We start from the raw sequence: 20,374 nt of genomic DNA on the forward strand, positions 1-20,374 counted from the left end.
AAGTAACCTCTTAAAAAGAAAATGAAAATTAACTTACCTTTCATTTGATCTTGTCAGAAGATCTTGTAAACTTGAGGTGAAGCAATATGTGTCCATACATATGTTTTTTCCCAATAAAACAATTCTTTTTTACACAAATAAACCAAAATATTTATGTAAATTTCATCTGAATAGGGAACCAATCTGGTTTACTTTCAGGTTCTATTCTGTTGGATGACCAACTTTGTTTTTTTTCAATCTTGGATTTAAGTTCAAACCTCATTGTCGACAAGCCATTGTTTCCTTGAGCATAAACTTTTACACTCATTTCTTAGTACTGGTTGGTTCCAGGAACAGATTCAAGAGTATTTCAATAAGTTTATAGATATTAACACAATCAAATTATGATAAATTTGTATAAACTTAACACATTTAATATGAGATAAATAAAACAATGCTACTGACAAAACAAAATTCTTACATTGTTTCAATAAAAATTTGTCAAATGTGCAGCTAAAAACAGCCGTTTTCGAGGAACTGATTTAATATGCTGTTACAACTAAAATGAGACCTACAAAAAGAACAATGTGCTCCATCCTAAATATTCTCATACAGTCCTTTATGAATTAGAAGACATGCACAGTAATGGGTTAACTCCCATTTAAATTCAATGCGAGTTAACCCATTACTGCATTAAGGTGACAAAATGTAACATAATTTTATATAGTACATGCAAAGTTTTAAGTTACAGTATATCATCAGTGGTGGGGGTGCAATACGATACAGTAAAATCTAAAGCGCGCATATTCAACAACTGCAGTAATTATCTTAAAAAATATTTTGGATCAATTCTATGAACACGCCACTTCAGAAGAAGTTATTTGGACCAGGATCAAATACATCTGTAAGATAACCAGCATCATCTATTGTATTCCAAAAATATATTGTCTATGTGGTGGTGACCAAAAATGGTGTTTTGTACATTTTACAAATTTGAGAAATAAATGACAGTTCAAACACATTATCTTAAGAATGTAGTTCTATATAAACTAACATGGTACCTGTCAGCTGTATGAGATCTGTATCTCAATATATAATTAGTTCCAAAGATTTTTGACAGATTATATTACCCTATATAAATGGCTGTTTGGAAATATAATAAAACTCCAGCTGCTAGGAATTTATAATAGGCCTAAAGCAAGCACCTTCTTTTAGAGAAAAAGTTCCATTTCTTGATAATTGACAGAAGCAGTGTATATAAAACTATATAAACCTTTATGATTATCCAGTGAAAAGTCATGTTACAAACATGCAGTTTTATAAAATTATAATATAAATTGTTATATTAATCACTACTCAGCAATTTATAAGAGTAAGGTTGCACAATGGATTGTCTAAATTCTGGATGTCCCCAAACTATTCTTGGAATAGTCAAGCTTAAAATCAAAACTAATCATAATGCAATAAGTTCACCCTTAGAAAAATTCAAGGTATCTTTTGTAAACTTTGACTCAATCACTAGCTACATGTACTATGTAAGTTACCAGATGAAAACAACAACAAATTTATACAGGTAACACACACTTACAAATGGTGTACCACCAACATTCTCTACTTCAATAGCCTGATCATCGTACTTTATGCTTGGTCTTCTCTGTAGTGGAGGAAGTGTTTTTGGTGCCACTTTGGCCGCCATTATGTCCCACTGGTTCTTTTTCTCACCAATTCATGGAAATTTTCTTAACATCTGAAACAATAAAAATTCATGTGAAGTACATTTTCTTTAGTGTTGAAAATAAAAGCAACAAGAGCTGTCAGTCCTCATTCACTCTGGTACATTATTATATTATGTAGATTACTGGAAAAATCATGTAAGAGACAAGGTCGTCATGTATTTAACTGGGGAGCAACAAAGAATGATGATAGATCTGATCATGCATGTAAATAATTGTTACTAGATTTAACTTTTCTATTCTGCAATATGACTCAAGAAAAGCAGATTTTAAATGCCCACAAATATATCAGCATTCATTGGTTTTAGATTCAAAAATATTAAATGATATTGCTGTAGTTAAATACAAGTGACTAAACTTTCTTGCATATCAGACAGGGTTATCTTCTGTTTATACCTGTGCTAGAAAATCAATATGTCATTCCCATATGGGATGTATTTTTCCTAAATGAGTTGTGTTGTTAAAATTACATCATTTTACGCCACCGTAATGAATTCAGTTGTAAACTTCTTTATAACTCATTTATTATTATGTAAGTTAGTGTAATAATTTTACAGAAAATGGACCCCATTGGAAATAAGCTTTTACCTTAATGGGCAATCCTTAGGGTTACATAGAACATACTCATTAATTAATCTTATAATTATTTTTGTTGCATTTATGTGTGTGTTTTTATATATATGCAAGTTGATATCTGTGATAAAATTGTATGTGTATATGTCTATTCCCTGAATAAATCGATACAAAACTCATATGCTAGATCTACTATAAAGAAAAAAAGTGCTAAATGAAAATATTTGGTTTCAACATTATTTTTTTCGAAACGAGATTAATAATATTATATAAAATGCAAGAAAAAGAATCAAACACTGCTTGTTGTCCTAGACAGGAATATCTAGATCTCAGGTAACTGTTTACCAGAAACTTGGTGTTTAATAGTGTGTTGAGAATGGTCACAGGTCAGCTCTGAACTGACGATTTATTCCAGATAACCCCTTAACAAAATAAAAGCTTCCGTGAGTGAGGAGCATACATTTATCAACAGTGAATCATTGTTATAATTATAAAATTCTGGGTGTGTTGGGGTTAGTCAATCACGTGAAATTTAATACTATTAATAAACATTAATACATTTCAAATATTTAGAAATTAGACTATGAGTAAAGGTTGAACACAGCTATAAATTAAAGCTAATACGAAACACACTCCGTAGAGCCTTGTTACAGCCATAAACAGTAGATATTCCGGTCTATACAGGCCAACAATGTTAGATTCTTTTAATCTTAACATATTTTGGTAGAGCCAAAGAACAGTCTTTCGAGCCTGGGTCCTGGTCTGACTTCACATTTTTTCTCACACTGTGATATCAATACAGGTGACATTTGTTGAAACATATAAACAACTACCACCAGATTATTGAATTCACTTTCCGTGTTAAACTGTAGATTTTAAACTGACAATCTTATCACATCATTGTTATATAATATTTCGCGACTGACTGATAGATTTCTAGATTTGAGGAGTCAGTACGTCGAGTCATGTACAGGTGAAATTACCTGCACTTGATATGTGTCACAAATAATATGAAAACTGGAATTTACTCTGATAAAATGGTGTGAAGATACATTCTCATATATTCCTGGTCATTTTTCAATCCCTCACAACGTTATATCTTAATCTATAGCGGTAATTCACAAACAGAAACTAACCGGAAGTTTATAACCAATTAATTAATTCCATTTCCGGTTGTAAATAAGTGGTCGCTATGGCGACATGACATATATACTGTTCTTTTTTTATTTATCGAAGGACGAAAAAAAGACGGAATGGTGATTTATAAATTAAACTGTAGTTCAAATGACAGCAATTTAATGAAAATATCACGAAAAACTTTGGTAAACAATAATTATTTATACAAAGTAGAGACGTACATCAATATTAATAATATAACACTTTGAATACTACAACTACATGTATACATATGCAGTGTTTAGCTATTTGGCAAGACCTAGACTTTTAAATAAGAGACAAATCTATATAGTACTCGTTTATAGCATGCTTCGTTCCTTATTTAAGATCCTTAAAATAAAACAAAAGAATACTTAAAATTGTTTTAAATACAGAAAATCGTTTTCCATAATTACCTAAATAAACAATTACTCAATTACGCTTCTACTAATTGATTTAACATTTCGGTATTGCTATTGTTATTTACCTATTATTTATCGAAACACTTACACAATAAGAGCTAACTACACTGTAAAATTATTAGACCTGAAGCACAATTAATGCGCACACCTGCACAGTACCGGATAAATGTCGTTGCACACGAAACCCGAAACAAATATAATTTTAGCTTTTATATGAAAAATGAAACATTTTTATATCATTTTGGAGTTTTGCACTTTACTATCTCGAAGTATGAGAAAATAAATATACACGTAAAACAGTAGCCAGGTTGAACTACGATTTGAATTGGATTTTGGAAAATGATTTACAGAAGTTTTAGAAATCACCATAAAACAAAACCATCTACATTGCCCCCCCCCTACCCCCCCCCCGCCCCTCCTGCCGCCCAAGAAACAAAAATTGCGTGTACAGCGGACAGCACTGGAAATCGCACGCAAATGAGCTGGTTTGATTATAGTTTCCAAAAAGTTACTAATAGCCAAATAGTTCAGTCAGTTCAGTTTACCACTTGCTTTACATTTACTATATAATTGAAACATCTCCAACCCAAATTAACATAATCTATTTTTTTTGTACGTATAAAGATTACTGTTGATTTTGAAAGAAGAAGCTAGAGGATAGTGTACGAGGTTAGGTACTTTAAAGCTTTTAAATAAAGCCAATATGCGCCAGCTTTACAAAAAGTTGGACAAGTTAAGACCATTAAAACAAATACATTTTTTCCCCTTCACAACCCCATATGTAAGACAAATTCTTTTGAATATAGACGATACTTAGCCCCTAGTCATATGAGCTAACCTCAATTGATCTGTGAAGACTGATAAAATGGAGGCAAGCCCCCACCCCTTTACTAAAACTCTGTTCAATATCATTTGCTGAATCTTACTATGTAATTTATATTTCACCGGTTTTGGGGTATATTCATTAAAAAAATCAACCCAAACCGATTTTTGGGGTATATTCAAAATTCAAAAAGGGAACCTCAATTATAGGCCTAAAATCTTCAAAATTCGTTTGTGTATACTCGTATACTGGGAATAATGCTCTTACATGTCGGCTATGCATAACGAATGCATGTGTCAGGTACTAGTTGAGTTGCAACAGTATTGATCAGTCAGTCAGTCAACCCCGTACGAAAGATGTGATCATTTATTTTGGCAGCAATACTTTTTTTTCTTCGGTCTCATCGGCCTCCCGTGCATCAACATAGTAAAGATCACAATAATACTTGCATACATAATTAGTATGACTCAAAGTTTATAGGTCACCTTTTGGTAGATTATAACCTTTAAGAACATGAATGGTGCCATGTCCGGATTCCGTACTCTCAGTGCCTGAAAGGGCGTATGGACCCTCATTATTTCATACAGACATACTGCATGTAGTAGGGGTTTCAAAGGAACTCCTCTGAGGTCAAAATATGCAAAAGATAATTAAGAAATATGCCCAGAAATGAATTGAAAATTCGTATTTTTAAGTTATTTTTGGTCATTTATTTTTACAATTAACATGATTATTCTGGGAAAACAAAACGATCTGAAATTATTTGCTCTATCAAATGAAATATTAATCTCATGTCAAAAACCTCAGTCGAGTCACTTTAACTATTCATTAATACATTGTCCGTGCCTACGAAAAGTAAGTCAACGACGCTACAAATGAAAAACTAAATAGAGGATATTGAATGAGTGTGAGTTCAATAATGAATTTATTGCACGAGATTGAAAAAAAAAAATATTATTTTATTCAACGAGATGCAATAAATTCAGTAATGAACTAACACGAATTGAATATTCTATTTATCACATACCCAAAAATAAGACCGTTTAAAGTGAAATAAGCGTCATTTTCATGTGACGAGCCTATAGTATACGCTAACATTCAGCGCGTCTTTACACTATATATGTTTGTATAAACGCTAATGACGCCACGTCAAAATATATGCACGGCCGTGCAATACCATATTTACGGAGTCGCAAAATCGGCACGGGTGTGTGATAAATAGAGTGTAGGTTTAATACTAAATTTATTGAACGAGTTGAATAAAATCATATTATGCGAGCCTCTGGCGAGCATAATATTGTTTTATTCAACGAGTTCAATAAATTTAGTATTGAATCTACACGAATATAATATTCTATTTATCACATATATAAAATAAGAACTGTAAAATGTTAACAAGAGTCATTTTACTTTGACGCGCCTATAGTATAACGCTAACATTAGCGCGCTTTAACGCTATGTTTATAGTGCAAATGACGTGATGTCAAAGTGTTATTACACTAGTGTAATATCGCCTAGTGTAATATGGTTTTTATTAAATGGCTTTATTACACTCCTGCGCCGCAGTTTATGTGATAAACGTCTTTAATTTACGCTGTTTAAATCATTGTTTTATTTTTCTTATAAGCGTCTAACTCTTACATAAAAAAGAATTTATTGAAATAACAATAAGCTCGATAGTGCTGATTAAAAAGTACAAAAATTGTATATGTCTATTGTAGTTTGCAATAATAATTTTCATAAGTTTAATCATTGATTTCAATTGCAATGCTACCTGGTAAGCGCATTTATTAAAGGCCCACAATGTCCCAGAAATGCTTTAATTTTAGGTCTCAAAACCTTTTCATTTTTGGTTTTCAGAAAGTTACTATTTGGTCAATAATTATACCTAAAACTTCCCTCGCTTCTGGTGCCTTTTGCGATGCAGTACAGATATAGCGATTAATCATTTTACAAATGTATATGGAAGTCAAAATACTACTATACTAGTTTGTTTACATTTTGCTACATTTTTTGACCATTTCACATTTAGCATTCCTTCCTATGCTTTTATTTTAGGCCTCAAAACCTTTTTATTTTGGTTTTCAGAAAGTTACTATTTGGTCAATAATTATAACCTAAAACTTCCCTCGCTTCTGGTGCCTTTTGCTCATTCCTTTAAAGTCTTAAGGATTTCAATCATGGTCAAATACAACTTTATGACCTTGCAGTTGCACTGACAGTCCATTTCTTCAAAGTTTAAAAGATTTTAAACCAGGCCAAAATACACATTGTTAAATTTCCTGGTTAGATTGCATGGACGTGTAAGGGCTCAAACCTCTACATTTCTGATATGTAACCAAGTTGGTCTCTTAAGTGATTAAAAGTTACATTATGCTAATTTTTTCCCTGTCAAAGTTTGAGCTGAATTCTAATGATCGACTGTAATAATGGTTTGTTTGTTTGTTTCATTTTACGCCTTTTCCCAACAGTATTTCAGTCATATAGGCGGGTAGTTTCCTTACCAACGTTCCTGGAGAGTTACACCAGTACTAGACTACCTTCCCCCGCTCTAAACAACCAAAGCCTCTCCTGGGGATCGAACCCACGCCAGAGAGGTAACTGGATTAGAAGTCATCGACTCTAACCAAGTTACCTCTCTGTGACACAATCATATTGGAGAATCTTTAGGATAAAATGTATGTTTGCCTCAAAAATAAAAAGACTGTTCAGAGATTTATTTATCAAGCATGTGAAGTAAATTATAAAATTGAAAAGAATTACGGTAAGCTACCTTATTTTGACTTTCCCTTGTTGACTTGGATATGCATAATGTCACTTTAAACAACAAACAATAAATTTTACTTGGCCTTCTCAAAAACTCGTGGAAATCATTTGACATATGATAAAATAATTCAACAGTCTTATTTCAAACGAAACATTCTTGTATTTTCAAGTTCACATGAGATAATTAAGTCTGTTATGTACATTTCTACAATTTAATTAACTTGTCATTTTATATCCTGCAAAGAATGTAAAGGTAGAGTAATCTACCTTTAGAAAGTATCAGGTAAGACCAGAAGAGTTGTTTCCCTTCGAAAAATTAAAAATTTGAACAGTTTTGCAAGAGTTCTGCCCCTTACAGCATAATAACAATTCAACAATCTCGTATCTTGTATTCGTTATAGTAATTCTATTCAAAATATTGTCAAACATTAAATGTGATCTATGAAGTATGCAGTTAATTAACAAAATAAAAGATCTTCTATTCTTAATAGCAATATTCTTTAAAACATTATCAAACTTAAATGCGAAGTATGTAGACAAGAGCTGTCAGAGGAGACAGCCACGCTCGATTAATAAAATACATGCTATGGGGAAAAATTATGATATAAATATATTTCTGTATCAGTATCAAAAATCACTGTTGAGAATGTTCAATATTTTTGCACCACATTATATGAATATGACCATTACAATAAAAGTTTAAAACAGACATATCTATGCTCTAACGGAAAAGAAAACAATCTAAAATCTGAAGAAACAAAAATAAGCAAAAGAAATAAAAACTTTTAAAAGTAAACTTATAAGTTCAAAGAGGAAATAGCCTTTGAAAAAAAGATGCTAGATGAAAAAAAAACCTTGTCATGCATGATGGGACTAGTGACAAAGCTAAAACAATTATCTTAAGTCTAGAGTAGATACCATATACTTGTAGTATAACAATAAAGATAATACCTTAAAAAGTAACAATTTTCTAATACATAATAAAACGAAGATAAATCAACAAAAGCAGGAGCTAGCATACTCATATGACAAAGGTCACAGTTGATAAACATTTTTGGAAGTCTGAATTAAATCCTTGAGGAAATAAAGAAAAAATAAGGAAAATTCTAAGTTTAACGGGAAGTTAATTCGGAAAATATTGACGCTACTCAGTAGAGTTAATGAGTCAGCCTTGTCATATAATTATTATATTGTAGTGGATATGAAACTTAAAAGTAAAGTGTAAAATAAATCCTTTGCAAAATAAAGAAATTAAAGCAAAAAAGTAACAATTTTTATAAAGTAAAACAACAGTAAAATAAACGTTTGTAGAGCAACATCTCAACAACAACACAAATCTTTGTCTCCCAAAGGAAGTTGCTCTGCAGAGGTTGCACTGTTTTGTTTTGGTTGGGTTTTACGTCACACCAAACACAGTATAGTGTCATAATGGCCGCTTTCCAGATTTACTGGAGGAGGAGTACCTAAGGTACCCCCTCTGTACATTATTTCAGGCTCCCAGTTAGAAACATTAACGTTTCGCAAGCTAGATTGGTAGCTTTCTCACAATGTAGAACCCGACACGAACCTACAGTGGCGAGAGGCAAGTACTTTGAGGTCAATGACCTTAACTATTCAGCCACATACCCAAGTAGACCAGTCAATTTGTAACAAAATATGCTAAAATACTTCAGAAAATGGGAAAAGCATCAAACTTGGCACAGATGATAATTAAGACAAAAGAAACATTTTGGGCATGAGATCCATTTTATATATGCCAAGATGGGTGCCATGGCAGCCATTTTTAAAAATGGCCACCGTGACATGAAATTAACACTTTCCTATTTCAGTTTACGCTACTTATAGTTACAATTTTACTTGAAATTATCACAGTTTCTCTTCAGATGAGAGATTTGCATTACTTATAATTAAAAGATACTAGTTTACAACTATAATGTAAGGTTATAAGGTTGTAATGTACTTACAATTTTAAAAAAATGTCCTATACATAATATATATGTAAACTTTTTTTTCTGCAGCAGTACTTTATGTTTTTACAATAATAAAATTATATTTTTTTGCATGCAACACATCACATAGCATGCTCACTCACCCACTCCGTATCAATTCATAGAGCTACATATAATGTTTAATGTCAATTAAGTATCAACTCACATGGAAATCCTCTTATTATACGGACATTAAAACAAAACAATTAGCAGAAACTGCTTAAATTCTATATTTCCACGAATTAGACAATACTTTATGATGCCATTATACTAGTACATGTTTTTTTCCACATTTTTAAACTTGTCAACACTTATTTATTTCCTTCAATGAAACATTGTGGTAAGCACACAAACCGTCAACGATGGTGTTAGACACATATACCATTATAATATCTGTCGTACTTGAAGTTCTTACTTCCGGTAATCATACACACACTGTATTTATTTTCCTCCGCGAATTGCACATTATTCCTTATAAATCGTTTTTCTTAAAGTTCCTTTATGTTGTAATTAAGGTTGTATACACACTTAAGTGAAATTTTATATATGTAATTATGTTTCTAAAACAATTTTTCAAGCATCGAAGAATATGTTAAATATGCACTGCAAATATTTGTCCACATTATATGCAATCATTAAAATATATGCATTCATTTCTTATTGAAAAATTAGACTTAGACTTTATAGAAAATATATTTCTAATTACCTCTCTTTATTAACAAGAAATGTAAATTCGGTAATATATTTACAAATAATGCTTTTCGGAACTTACAATATTGATACATCTTCATTTGAGCATTATATATATATATGATATAAAACCATAAAAATGAGTTTACAGGATCTTTTTAGAAATGTCAAACATGTGTTTAATATAATGGATTTAGGGCAGATAGTTTTTAAAAGATCCTGTATGTTATAATTGAGGTTGTATACCTTACTCAAGTGAAATTTTAAATATGTATATAATTATGCTTATAAAATAATTTTCAAACATCGAAGAATATGTAAAATATGTACTGCAAATATTTGCGCACATTATATGTATGTAATCATTAAACTATATGCTTTTATTTCTTAGTGAAATCATTTGACTTAGACTTTATAGAAAATAAATTTCTAATTACTTCCTTTTTTGCATGAAATGTTAAATTCGGTATAATATCTTTATAAATAATGCTATTTGGAACTTACAATATTGATAAATCTTAATTTGAGCATCATATATGATATAAAACCATAAAAATGAGTTACGCAGGATCTTTAATTCTTTAGAAATGTCAAACGTGTGCTTAAATAATGGATTTAGGGCATATAGATGTTGTTTACAACTGAAGAAAGTAAGTAATGTGTCATAAAGGTAGCAAAATGTAAACAAAATGGTATTTTGACTTCCATACAAAATACTAATTCATTACAATAATACCGATGATTGCCAACAGAGCTATATATGCAAAAGACAGTCAATGTACTATATGGCAAATGAGAATTACTTTGAAAACTGTAACAAGATACCAAAAAACTTTAAGTTTTTGAGAACTTCAATGTGAATCATTTCTGTGATAGTGCCATTGGCGGAGGAAAATAAATACTGCGGTAAGGTCAGCCTTATAATTATGTTTGTTTCCCTCCCGCAACATTTGCAAGTTTGGGTAGGGTAGGTTGGTAGATGAAAAAAAATTATCATATCAAAAAAAAAAAAAAAAAAAAAAATAGAATAAAATTCCCTGTCTAAAATTATAGCGAATTCAAAAAACTAATTGTGAATGCTGAGCATCTGTCTAAAGTTGAGAATCATATTTTCAAATTTTTATTCAACATAATAATATCCCAGTCGGTATATTTACAATTAAAAAGCATGAGGCAGACATGAAGATAAAGATGCGATTCTCATTGACAGACTATGCTTCAATGTTTAGTAAAAAAAAAGGTAGCTGTGTATTTGTTGGTAGGTAGCGGAAGGTTAAACAAACAATATTTTATTTATTGCTGCAAACCCTGTAACACGTACAGATAAAGAAGGAGCAAATTTATGTAAAGTATAATATTAGCATATAATTAATATTATATATAGGAATTGGTATTATCACGGATTTATATATAAACCTGTGGTATTATCAAAGAGCTATGTTTAATATTTTATCTGTAATTTAGGTCTCTGATTAACCCATTACCAGATCTAAACGCCTTTCTACGCTTTTTCACCCCCCCCCCCCTTTTGCTTTCTCAAATGGTGAAAAAATGCCTTATTTAGGCCCCCAAACACTTGTTTTTGTTTGAGAAATGTTGTTTAAAAAATTGACCACTTTTTCGGCGCCGTCCCCCATTCAAAAGATACATCAGGGGGTTGCCAGAAGGTGGATGTGCCCCCTTCTGTTTGGGGGTTTGAAGGGGGGCGGAGTCCCCCTCATCGCAAAGAAAATTTTGGACTTGTGAGAGGCTAAAAATGACCCCAGGTCGATCATAAGGTAACGTGTAACCAATGCTGAAAAGCCTTTGACGCTACCTCAATCCATTGAGAAGTGGCAGCACTTTAAAATCAATTTTGATGGAAAAAATCAACGCAAAATAGTGATTTTTGGCAATTTTGAGATGTCCCCTAGTTGCCATGGTAACAGGAAATTTAAGACTGAGCATGTTGTTACAAAGGCAATGGTCCAGTTAACATTTGTGCCAAGTTTGATTAGTGTTGAAGCAGTTTTAATAGTTTTATAGCAACTTGAACTTGTAACGGGAGACTTTTCAATGAAAACAGCCAATTTTCACAAAATGCTCAAGGGGTAATGGGTTAATGAAAAAAATCAAAAAATCTACAAAACAACAATTTTTCCTCAAAATTATATGTTAGGCAATGTTCTAACATGGAAAAACGCGGTTTGAAATTGGGTAATTTCAGGTATTTTCTGTTAAATGCACTGTGGTATATGCTGGAAACGCATGATGAAATGTGAATTTTACCAAAGCTACAAGTCCGTACAAAGTCTGACGGTATTTAGCCGTTACTTTAACCGACCGTTATTTACGGCATTTAGCTGTATATTGTTGACGTTTTGCGATAGCCTCCCTTGGCTTTCTCCTTGCAGAGAAAATGCCATTTACAGAAACTTTCAACCTTCCTGCTCGTGATGAGCTCATGATGCAGGAAATTAAATTAACATTTCCTGCTATGAAAGCTGCTAGTTTGCACATGGGCAAATATTGTGATGATCAAAGTAAAGTAAGAAAACCTTACCTTTACATGGTGGGTGGGATGAATTTATTTCAACTGAAATTTCAGACAAATGTAATATTTTCAAGAACCACCAAAAGTTCAGGGCATTTGGTAACAATTAATTCCTCTTTACCTATCTTCCATTAATGTCAAACCCCTCGCGAGGTCATATACATGACTCTAGATTTCACAGATAGCTATGAGATACAAGGGAATGTGGAACCAGTCCCTAGCTTTTATTGAATTATGAATAGACCCCTTGGTTCATTTACATGCCTAGTGAATAGCACTGATACATGCTAGGATTACCTGGATTTCTTACCAGTACACCTATAGGTAGATGGGAAACACTGAAAGTGTCTAGGGTGTTTCCCAGGATCAAACTCGCGACCTCAGGAGTGACTGTGACAGTCGGTGATCTAACCAACTGAGCTTAGTGGACTATCGGGCTACATCTAACCAACTGAGCTATTGTGCCATAAATTAGGTGGTTTTTGAGCATGATTTATATATTTCGTCTCTGTATATATACTCACAGGAACTTGAAATTTAATCAATAGATCACAAAATATGCGTGTATTAGTGATATAGCCCTTATCTCTATATAAAAAACATAATAGAGATAAGGGCTATATCACTAATATACGCATATTTTGTGATCTATTGATTAAATTTCAAGTTCCTGTGATATACTTGATGTTTTTTTACATTTTCATTTTACAATATTGTTAGAGGCAGCAATTTGAGTTTAGGAGTCAATCAAAGTTTGTTTTAGCATATTTATTTAAGCTTGATTGCAAAACAAGTCCTTGCAACTTATATTAAACACTTTTGAGTCCGCTTCCTGGAAGCAACCAGTACTGAGTGATGTCATATGAAGAAACATGCTCGTGACTCGAATGATTTTTTTCCCCAATTTTAAAACAACCTATGGCTTTCTGAAGGGGAAAATATATACATGTATAACCAAGGCAAAATCTTGAAATTGCACCATCTTAGATGACCTTGACTCGGTGACCTGGTTCATGTGCATGACATATGAACATAAAAAACTCAACTTGTGTTATTTGAAAATTTCTCCATGCACAAAGAAGTTATGGCATGGACAAGTTTGGATGCACATGCAAACAGTGCACAATTTATTTTGTCAATTATGTCAAGCTCAGCGCAAACGGGCATAACAAAAATCCTCTGACCACTAAGCACAATACTTCAAAGCTTAAGTAAGATACACTACAGTGTTGACAACCATATTTTGATGTTTTTATTTGACCTTTGACCTCTTGTGACTGTGACCTTCATTTTGGGCAGGACAACTAAACTGACCATGGTGAACATTTGTTCTAACTATATCTTAAGTTATGTTAAAATCCATCCATGTATATAGAAGTTATACTAGCAACTGAATGTTTTATTTTGTTATTTGACCTTTTTATATGCCCAAAAGAATGTTATACCCCCTGGCGTCTGTCCGTCTGTCTATCTGCACTCACAGGACAGTAATTATGTGGCTAGAGGGATAATAGGTAACTGTTCTTTCTCTTTGAAGTCATTCATTCCGTAATGCTTTCATGTGGCTATTTTCTTTTGTGTGGCTAAAAAGAACAATAGAGAGAACAATAGAGTAGCCACATTATTATTCTCCTTTTAGAACTTCTGTCAGTCAGTCTGTCCGTTAGCAATTTGGTTTCCGGAGCATAACTCAAGTTCCATTTGGCCCACAGTGTTCAAACTTAATAGGATGATTGTCCATATTGGGTAGAAGACCCCTATTGATTTTGGGGTCACAAGGTCAAAGGTCACTATGACCTTAAAACTGAAATCAGTTTCCGAAGCATAACTTAAGTTCCATTTGGCCCACAGTTTTCAAACTTAATAGGATGATTGTCCATATTGGGTAGAAGACCCCTATTGGTTTTGGGGTCACAAGGTCAAGGTCACTATTAGCTTAGAACTGAAAACAGTTTCCGGGGCATAACTTAAGGTCCATTTGGACCACAATATTGAAACTTCAAAGGAGGATTGTTTTGTGAAGGAGGTAATACTTTATTTAATTCCCATGTCTTACAAATGCTTCATCTTTACTAAAAAAAAAATCACTTTTGGGCATAGAATGCTCCGCCTTGCGGTGCTCTTGTTTCCCTAAGTATGACCTTTACCTTTAACACAGACACCTGAATTTTTTTGTGCAACACTCCGCTTCACTATGGAGAACATTTATCCCAAGATATATCAAAATCCCTCAATGCATTCATACGGAAGTTACGCTTTGGACACAGATTTTGCGCTAACTTCCAAGTTTGAACATGACCTTTGAGAGGCCTGGGTTTTGTGTGCAACGCACCACCCCATTATGGTGAACATTGTACCAAATTATTTTGTAATCCTTCAAAGAATGATTAAGATACAGGGCCAACAAACAAATTTTAATATTTTGACCTTAGACCACTTGTGACCTTGACATTCATTTTGTGTGATACAATTCAATTCAACATGGAGAACATTTATGGTAAATTATATCAAAATCCATCCATGTATAAAGAAGTTATACTAGTCTTGAAAATGAAAGTTTTATTTTAAATGCAAGTTATATTGCAACTGTTGCCAGCGATGGTTTAGCATTGATGAGTTACTTCTTGTTTTCAGGAGTTCATGTTGTGTAAGTCAGAGAATGGGAAAGATCCACGTCCATGTTTAAATGAGGGCAAAGAGGTTACCCGTTGTGGTATGGAGTTCTTACAGAAAGTAAAGAAAAGCTGCGCAGAAAGCTTCACTGACTATTGGAAATGTCTTGATACGCAGCATGAATTAAAATTTAGATTGTAAGTAATTAACTGCACTTTATTGATTTTACTTAATTTAATTGATTTTGAAGTTTTTCTGACCTGATGCTCTATACTTTTGACAACGCAATTTTTGTATTTTTATACTATTTTTAACCAGGTTTTCCGAAGGAAAAAACTGATTATTAGATTGAGGTATGTCGGCAGCGGGCGGGCCGACGGACGGGCGGGCGTAAACAATTTCTTCTGTGCGCAACTCCTCATACATTTCTCAAAAGATTTTGACCAAACTTTCACAGAAGCTTTGTTATCAAGTGCCCTGGCGCATATTGTCAGGGTTTTGTGATTGGATAATATTTGACCTAATTATGGCCCTTTGTTTTTTTCCTTATATAGAATATATAGTAAACAATTTCTTCTGAGTGCAATTCCTCCTACATTTCTCAACAGATTCTGACCAAACTTTCACAGAAGCTTTGTCATCAAGTGCCCTGATGTATATTATTAGGGTTTTGTGATTGGATAACAATTGACCTAATTATGGCACTTTGTTATTTTTCCTTACATAGAATATTGTGATTGGATAACAATTGACCTAATTATGGCACTTTGTTATTTTTCCTTACATAGAATATACAGTGAACAATTTCTTCTGTGCGCAGCTTCTCCTACATTTCTCAAAGGATTTTGTTCAAACTTTCACAGAAGCTTTGCCATCAAGTGTCCTGATGTATATTGTTAGGGTTTTGTGATTGGATAATTTTTGACCTAATTATGGCCCTTTGTTTTCTTTATGTGAACAATTTCTTCTGTGTGCAACTCCTCCTACATTTCTCAAGGGATTTTGTTCAAGCTATCAAAGAAGCTTTGTCATCAAGTGCCCTGATGCATATTTTTGGGGTTTGTGATTGCATAATTTTTTACCTAATTATGGCCCTTTGTTTTCTTTGTACAGAATATATAGTGAACAATTTCTTCTGTTGCGCAACTCCTTCAACATTTCTCAAGGGATTTTGTTCAAGCTTTCACCTTCAAGTGCCCTGATGCATATTGTCAGGATTTTGTGATTGGATAAGTTTTGACCTAATTATGGCCCTTATTATGTTTTTTCCATAAAATTTAATTATTAGTGTAATATATCCTTTTAATCACAACAAACTTTATTAAGTTATAAAACAGAAACTCTTTAGGTTGTTGCATGCCTGCCAGCTCATCTGCCTGCTTTTTGGTCCTGTAATGTCAAAGTCATTGTTGCTTAAAATAGAAAATCTGTTTCCAGTCAGGTCACTGTTACAAAAATAGAAAATAGGTTTCCGGTCAATAACTAGTTCACAATAAGATATTTTTATGAAATTTGATGTAAAGTAAGTTTTTATAAAGACCTCACTTGGGATGGCTTTTTGGCCCCAATAGGGTCAAGATTACAGTTACTAAAAATAGAAAATTCATTATTAATGATTTACATTGCACATAGTTAACTTACATTGTTTGTTGCTTGTATTTGTATTTCAACTACGACATATTTATCTACAATGGTGATAATTGAAAACCTGGTTTCATGGCATTGCCATGTTTCTTGTTATCCCTTGAACTTTGAATGGGCTTCTCCATATTCAAAGATGGGTTAATCTTGAGCACAGATTCAAATTTTTAGGTTAAGGGGTCAAGTATTTAAATTCTTCTGCTGATTTTGGAACCATTGAATAATCACTCTTATGTATTCTGATATTGACACCGCAGAATAGGGCAGGAAGGTAACGATCTGCGGCTACATGAAGAATTGATTTGAGTACATCAGATGCGAAGAATTATATTACAAAAATTCACAAGACTCAATACTAGGTCAAGGTCAGCAGAGATTATTAAATGTCGAAATTTGTAGGGAGAATAAATGTGTTCTAAGTGCAAGGATGCCATGGATAGTAAAATTATTTGATACAAATGATTACTGCTATGAAAAATAGCACCCAGAAACCAGGTTTCTTGATCAAAGGTCAGGTCACAGTAAGAGGTCAGACAAAATACTTGTCCATAGTAAAGCTCCTCCAATTATTGAGGGATTATAATACACATTGGCACAAATTTTCACCTTTGTTATAGGAGGAATATTACTTGCATATTCAGGTCTCTAAGGTTAAAAGTCAGATAAAAAATATATATAGTCTCAAATGGAGGAATTATACTGTATCAAAAATGTTCAAAATCACAATCATGAGTGTTAACAGCATAATCATTTTTTTCAAGGTCATTGTATGCAAGGTGCAGACTATGTCTGAGCCATTCATGTATCTTCTTATATATTAAGTATTAAATTGATAAGAAGTTAGACGTCATCACAGAAAAAGTGTTGCGCATATAAAAGTAGTCTTAAAAGAAAATGCTTGTTAGGAGAAAAACTTCTACAAGAATTTTAATGTAACTCTGCACAATTTTCACCATTGTGAAAGAAGCCCCTTGTGGCTGAGAGGTTGGGTTCAATGGTTGAGGCAAAAGAATCGCAGCAACCATTTATCAGTAATTATCATTGTGTGATTGTAAAAGGCGACTAAATGGGATAGAATAACTGGAGCATATGCATCTCTTAGCTCCAGCAGGTCAGGTTGTTTTGAACTCTGTTTGTAACAACCGAGGTTAAACAAAATCATCTTTCCTTTTTTGTTGCCATATAGCCTGTGCTGTGTTGTTGTGCTGTAAAACCAAACATTTAACAAATGAAATTGTGAAGCAGTGTTTTGTGCAAAAATTCAGGTCATAAGGTAAAGGTCACCTGCAGAGGTAAAAAGTTGGACAAGAAATATGAAAACATGTATCTGTAGACAGACATAACAGTGGAATGTAGTGTCATGGGGACACATTTCTAGATTAATAACTCTTTTGATGCTAAATATTATGACCAATGTAAGGTATTTGTGCAGATTTTTGATAATCTTTAGAAACAAGTCTGTGTTGATATTTTTGGATTTTCTTTTAGTCATGCAATATATAAATATAACTACAACTAAGTAATGAATACATTAAACATGTATTTAATTATCTTAGGATATTTTTAGTCTCATTTTTTGTAACAATTAACATTTTTGCAATGTTCTCAACAGAGGTGTTTACTTGACTCAAAAAATGCCTCCAGATTCATGCTAAAAATGTTTTAAAGAATAAAAGATTGTCATATGAACAAAGAAATTTACGCATAAAAACAGCTTTTAAAATCTATGACAATGACCAAAAAATGGTCAAAATACATGTATGCAAAAAGTTCTGCAAGGAAGTAGTAACATGGTGGTTAATACTGCAAAATCAGTCATTAATACCATGTAACATGTTAAATTATTTCTTGAATTGTTAATGTTTTTACTTTTCTTAACATCTTGGTACACTTTTTGTCAAGGTTGATTTTCTTGAAATATTTTGGCTGGAGGCATGTAGCTTTAACCAGCTGGACAGAAAGCCAGATTAGCCTTTCGTCACTGGTATAGAGCTAGGCTGGCCTGCATTTCTATGTAGTCAGACCAGCTATACACTGTTGATCGACTAACTTGATAATTTCATCTAAAATAGATAGCCATGGAAAGCGAGTGTAAGAAATCCATCAGGTTATTAATAGTTAATTTGTTGTTCTTTTTTCTATTCAGTTGTAGGAAATATCAGACCATATTTGACAATTGTGTGGAGGAGCAAATAGGACTAACTAGACCCGATATAATGCACTTTATGAAGATTCGCCTACATAAAACGAATAGACCGAAACCTGAAGAGCCAGAATTACCTGCCCCGTTAGCAGATCCAGATCTTAACAGAGAACCTAGTAATCCACACTACAGACGCTACGGCTTTTCTAAATAATTTCTTGGACAATTTCGAAACTGTATTTCTGAAAAGAAATAATATTTGAGTAAAGAAACAATACACGTATTTCAGGATGCAAAGAATTATGGCCGTGTAGGGTGTTTGATTGTTTTTGTTATGATCTTAAATATGTACATTTATACTTACATGTATTTGATTGAATGTCAAAAGTGCTTTCACATGTTTTCAAAATTTTAACATTTAGCAAACAAGTTACATAATGATATTTTTCAGGTTTTTACAAGATTAAAAGAGATTTCAACAATTGAGAAAAAGTGTGCTGTATTTAGTTAAAAGTTATCAAGTTATTTGAAAAAACATGTGCTATATTATAAACTTACAAGGTTTTTTATTGATTATAAAATATTTATAAATGGAAGAAGTTGTTTATTTTATTCATCCTAATGTAACTTGTTAATTACCCTGTAAGCAATTTCTGGTATTTTACTTGGTCTGCATTGAACTTATATATATACGAATACGAATTTGAACTTATATATATGGCCTTTGTAAATCAATCAGGTTTTCAATTTTGAAAAAGCTTGTTATTAGATTGGTGTATGACGACAGGTGCTCGGATAGAGGTCGAACAGGTGATTCTGATCCATAACTAGCAAGCATTTCTTAGTGTCACCATGGGTCAGATTATCAGACTTGTTCCCAATTGCAAAACTTTAATTACTGCTTTGTTTCGCATAAAAACTGTTTTCTTCTTCTTCAAAAAAAAATCCTAATCAAACTGAAATTTCTAAAATCAAAACTGACTAATTTGCAGAAATTTATTTTTTTATCATTAGGAATGAAATATTGTAATCAAACTATGGTATATGGCAAGCTTGTGCATAGACCTCACTTTGGATTGCTATAGGGTCCCCTAGGGTCAAGGTCACTAAAAAGAAAATAGGTTTCCATGCTAACAGTGTGCATACTGTGACAGCAAGGTTTTACACAGCCACCCCCAATGAAATATCCACAGCTGCTGCAGGAGATACGGATGTCCGTCCTGGTCCTTCATTTGGCATGAAGCATCAGCTTGTGGTCTTTTACAAAAGTAAAATGTTTAATGCAGTCTACTTCTTTTGAGAAATTACAATGCCA

General features: G+C 32.7%; 2 protein-coding genes across 5 annotated transcripts in view; one reads left to right on the top strand and one right to left on the bottom strand.

Moving 5' to 3' along the window:
• LOC132734910 (transient receptor potential cation channel subfamily M member-like 2) overlaps window positions 1-9,758 on the bottom strand; it is a 62,837-nt gene extending 53,079 nt beyond the window's left edge. Inside the window, exons 1-2 of one of the 4 annotated variants that reach the window (XM_060721791.1) lie at window positions 9,606-9,758; window positions 1,568-1,726 (exon numbers count right to left, since the gene is read on the bottom strand). In XM_060721791.1, coding sequence (XP_060577774.1) covers window positions 1,568-1,675 — 108 coding nt within the window. In that variant the 5' untranslated portion in view covers window positions 1,676-1,726; window positions 9,606-9,758. Of the gene's footprint in view, window positions 1-1,567; window positions 1,727-3,268; window positions 3,468-9,543 lie in introns of those variants that run through there. The other 3 variants (XM_060721792.1, XM_060721789.1, XM_060721790.1) reach the window with 3 other exon arrangements.
• A 2,709-nt stretch (window positions 9,759-12,467) lies between these two features.
• LOC132734902 (NADH dehydrogenase [ubiquinone] 1 alpha subcomplex subunit 8-like) lies at window positions 12,468-19,320 on the top strand. Its single transcript, XM_060721773.1, has 3 exons — window positions 12,468-12,656; window positions 15,297-15,472; window positions 19,063-19,320. Exons 1-3 carry the CDS (start codon window positions 12,528-12,530, stop codon window positions 19,271-19,273), a joined length of 516 nt encoding a protein of 171 aa, XP_060577756.1. The 5' UTR covers window positions 12,468-12,527; the 3' UTR covers window positions 19,274-19,320.
• Window positions 19,321-20,374: the final 1,054 nt, after the last annotated feature.

This window comes from Ruditapes philippinarum, unplaced genomic scaffold (assembly GCF_026571515.1).
Source record: "Ruditapes philippinarum isolate M1 unplaced genomic scaffold, ASM2657151v2 ctg1096_1_1_1_1, whole genome shotgun sequence".
Classification (NCBI taxonomy): domain Eukaryota; kingdom Metazoa; phylum Mollusca; class Bivalvia; order Venerida; family Veneridae; genus Ruditapes; species Ruditapes philippinarum.

Coding starts and splice junctions, on each gene's coding strand:
- LOC132734902 (XM_060721773.1), top strand. CDS start 12,528: ATGCCATTTACAGAAACTTTCAACCTTCCTGCTCGTGATGAGCTCATG. Junction 12,657..15,296: donor ATTGTGATGATCAAAGTAAA/GTAAGAAAACCT, acceptor TCTTGTTTTCAG/GAGTTCATGTTGTGTAAGTC. Junction 15,473..19,062: donor CATGAATTAAAATTTAGATT/GTAAGTAATTAA, acceptor TTTTCTATTCAG/TTGTAGGAAATATCAGACCA.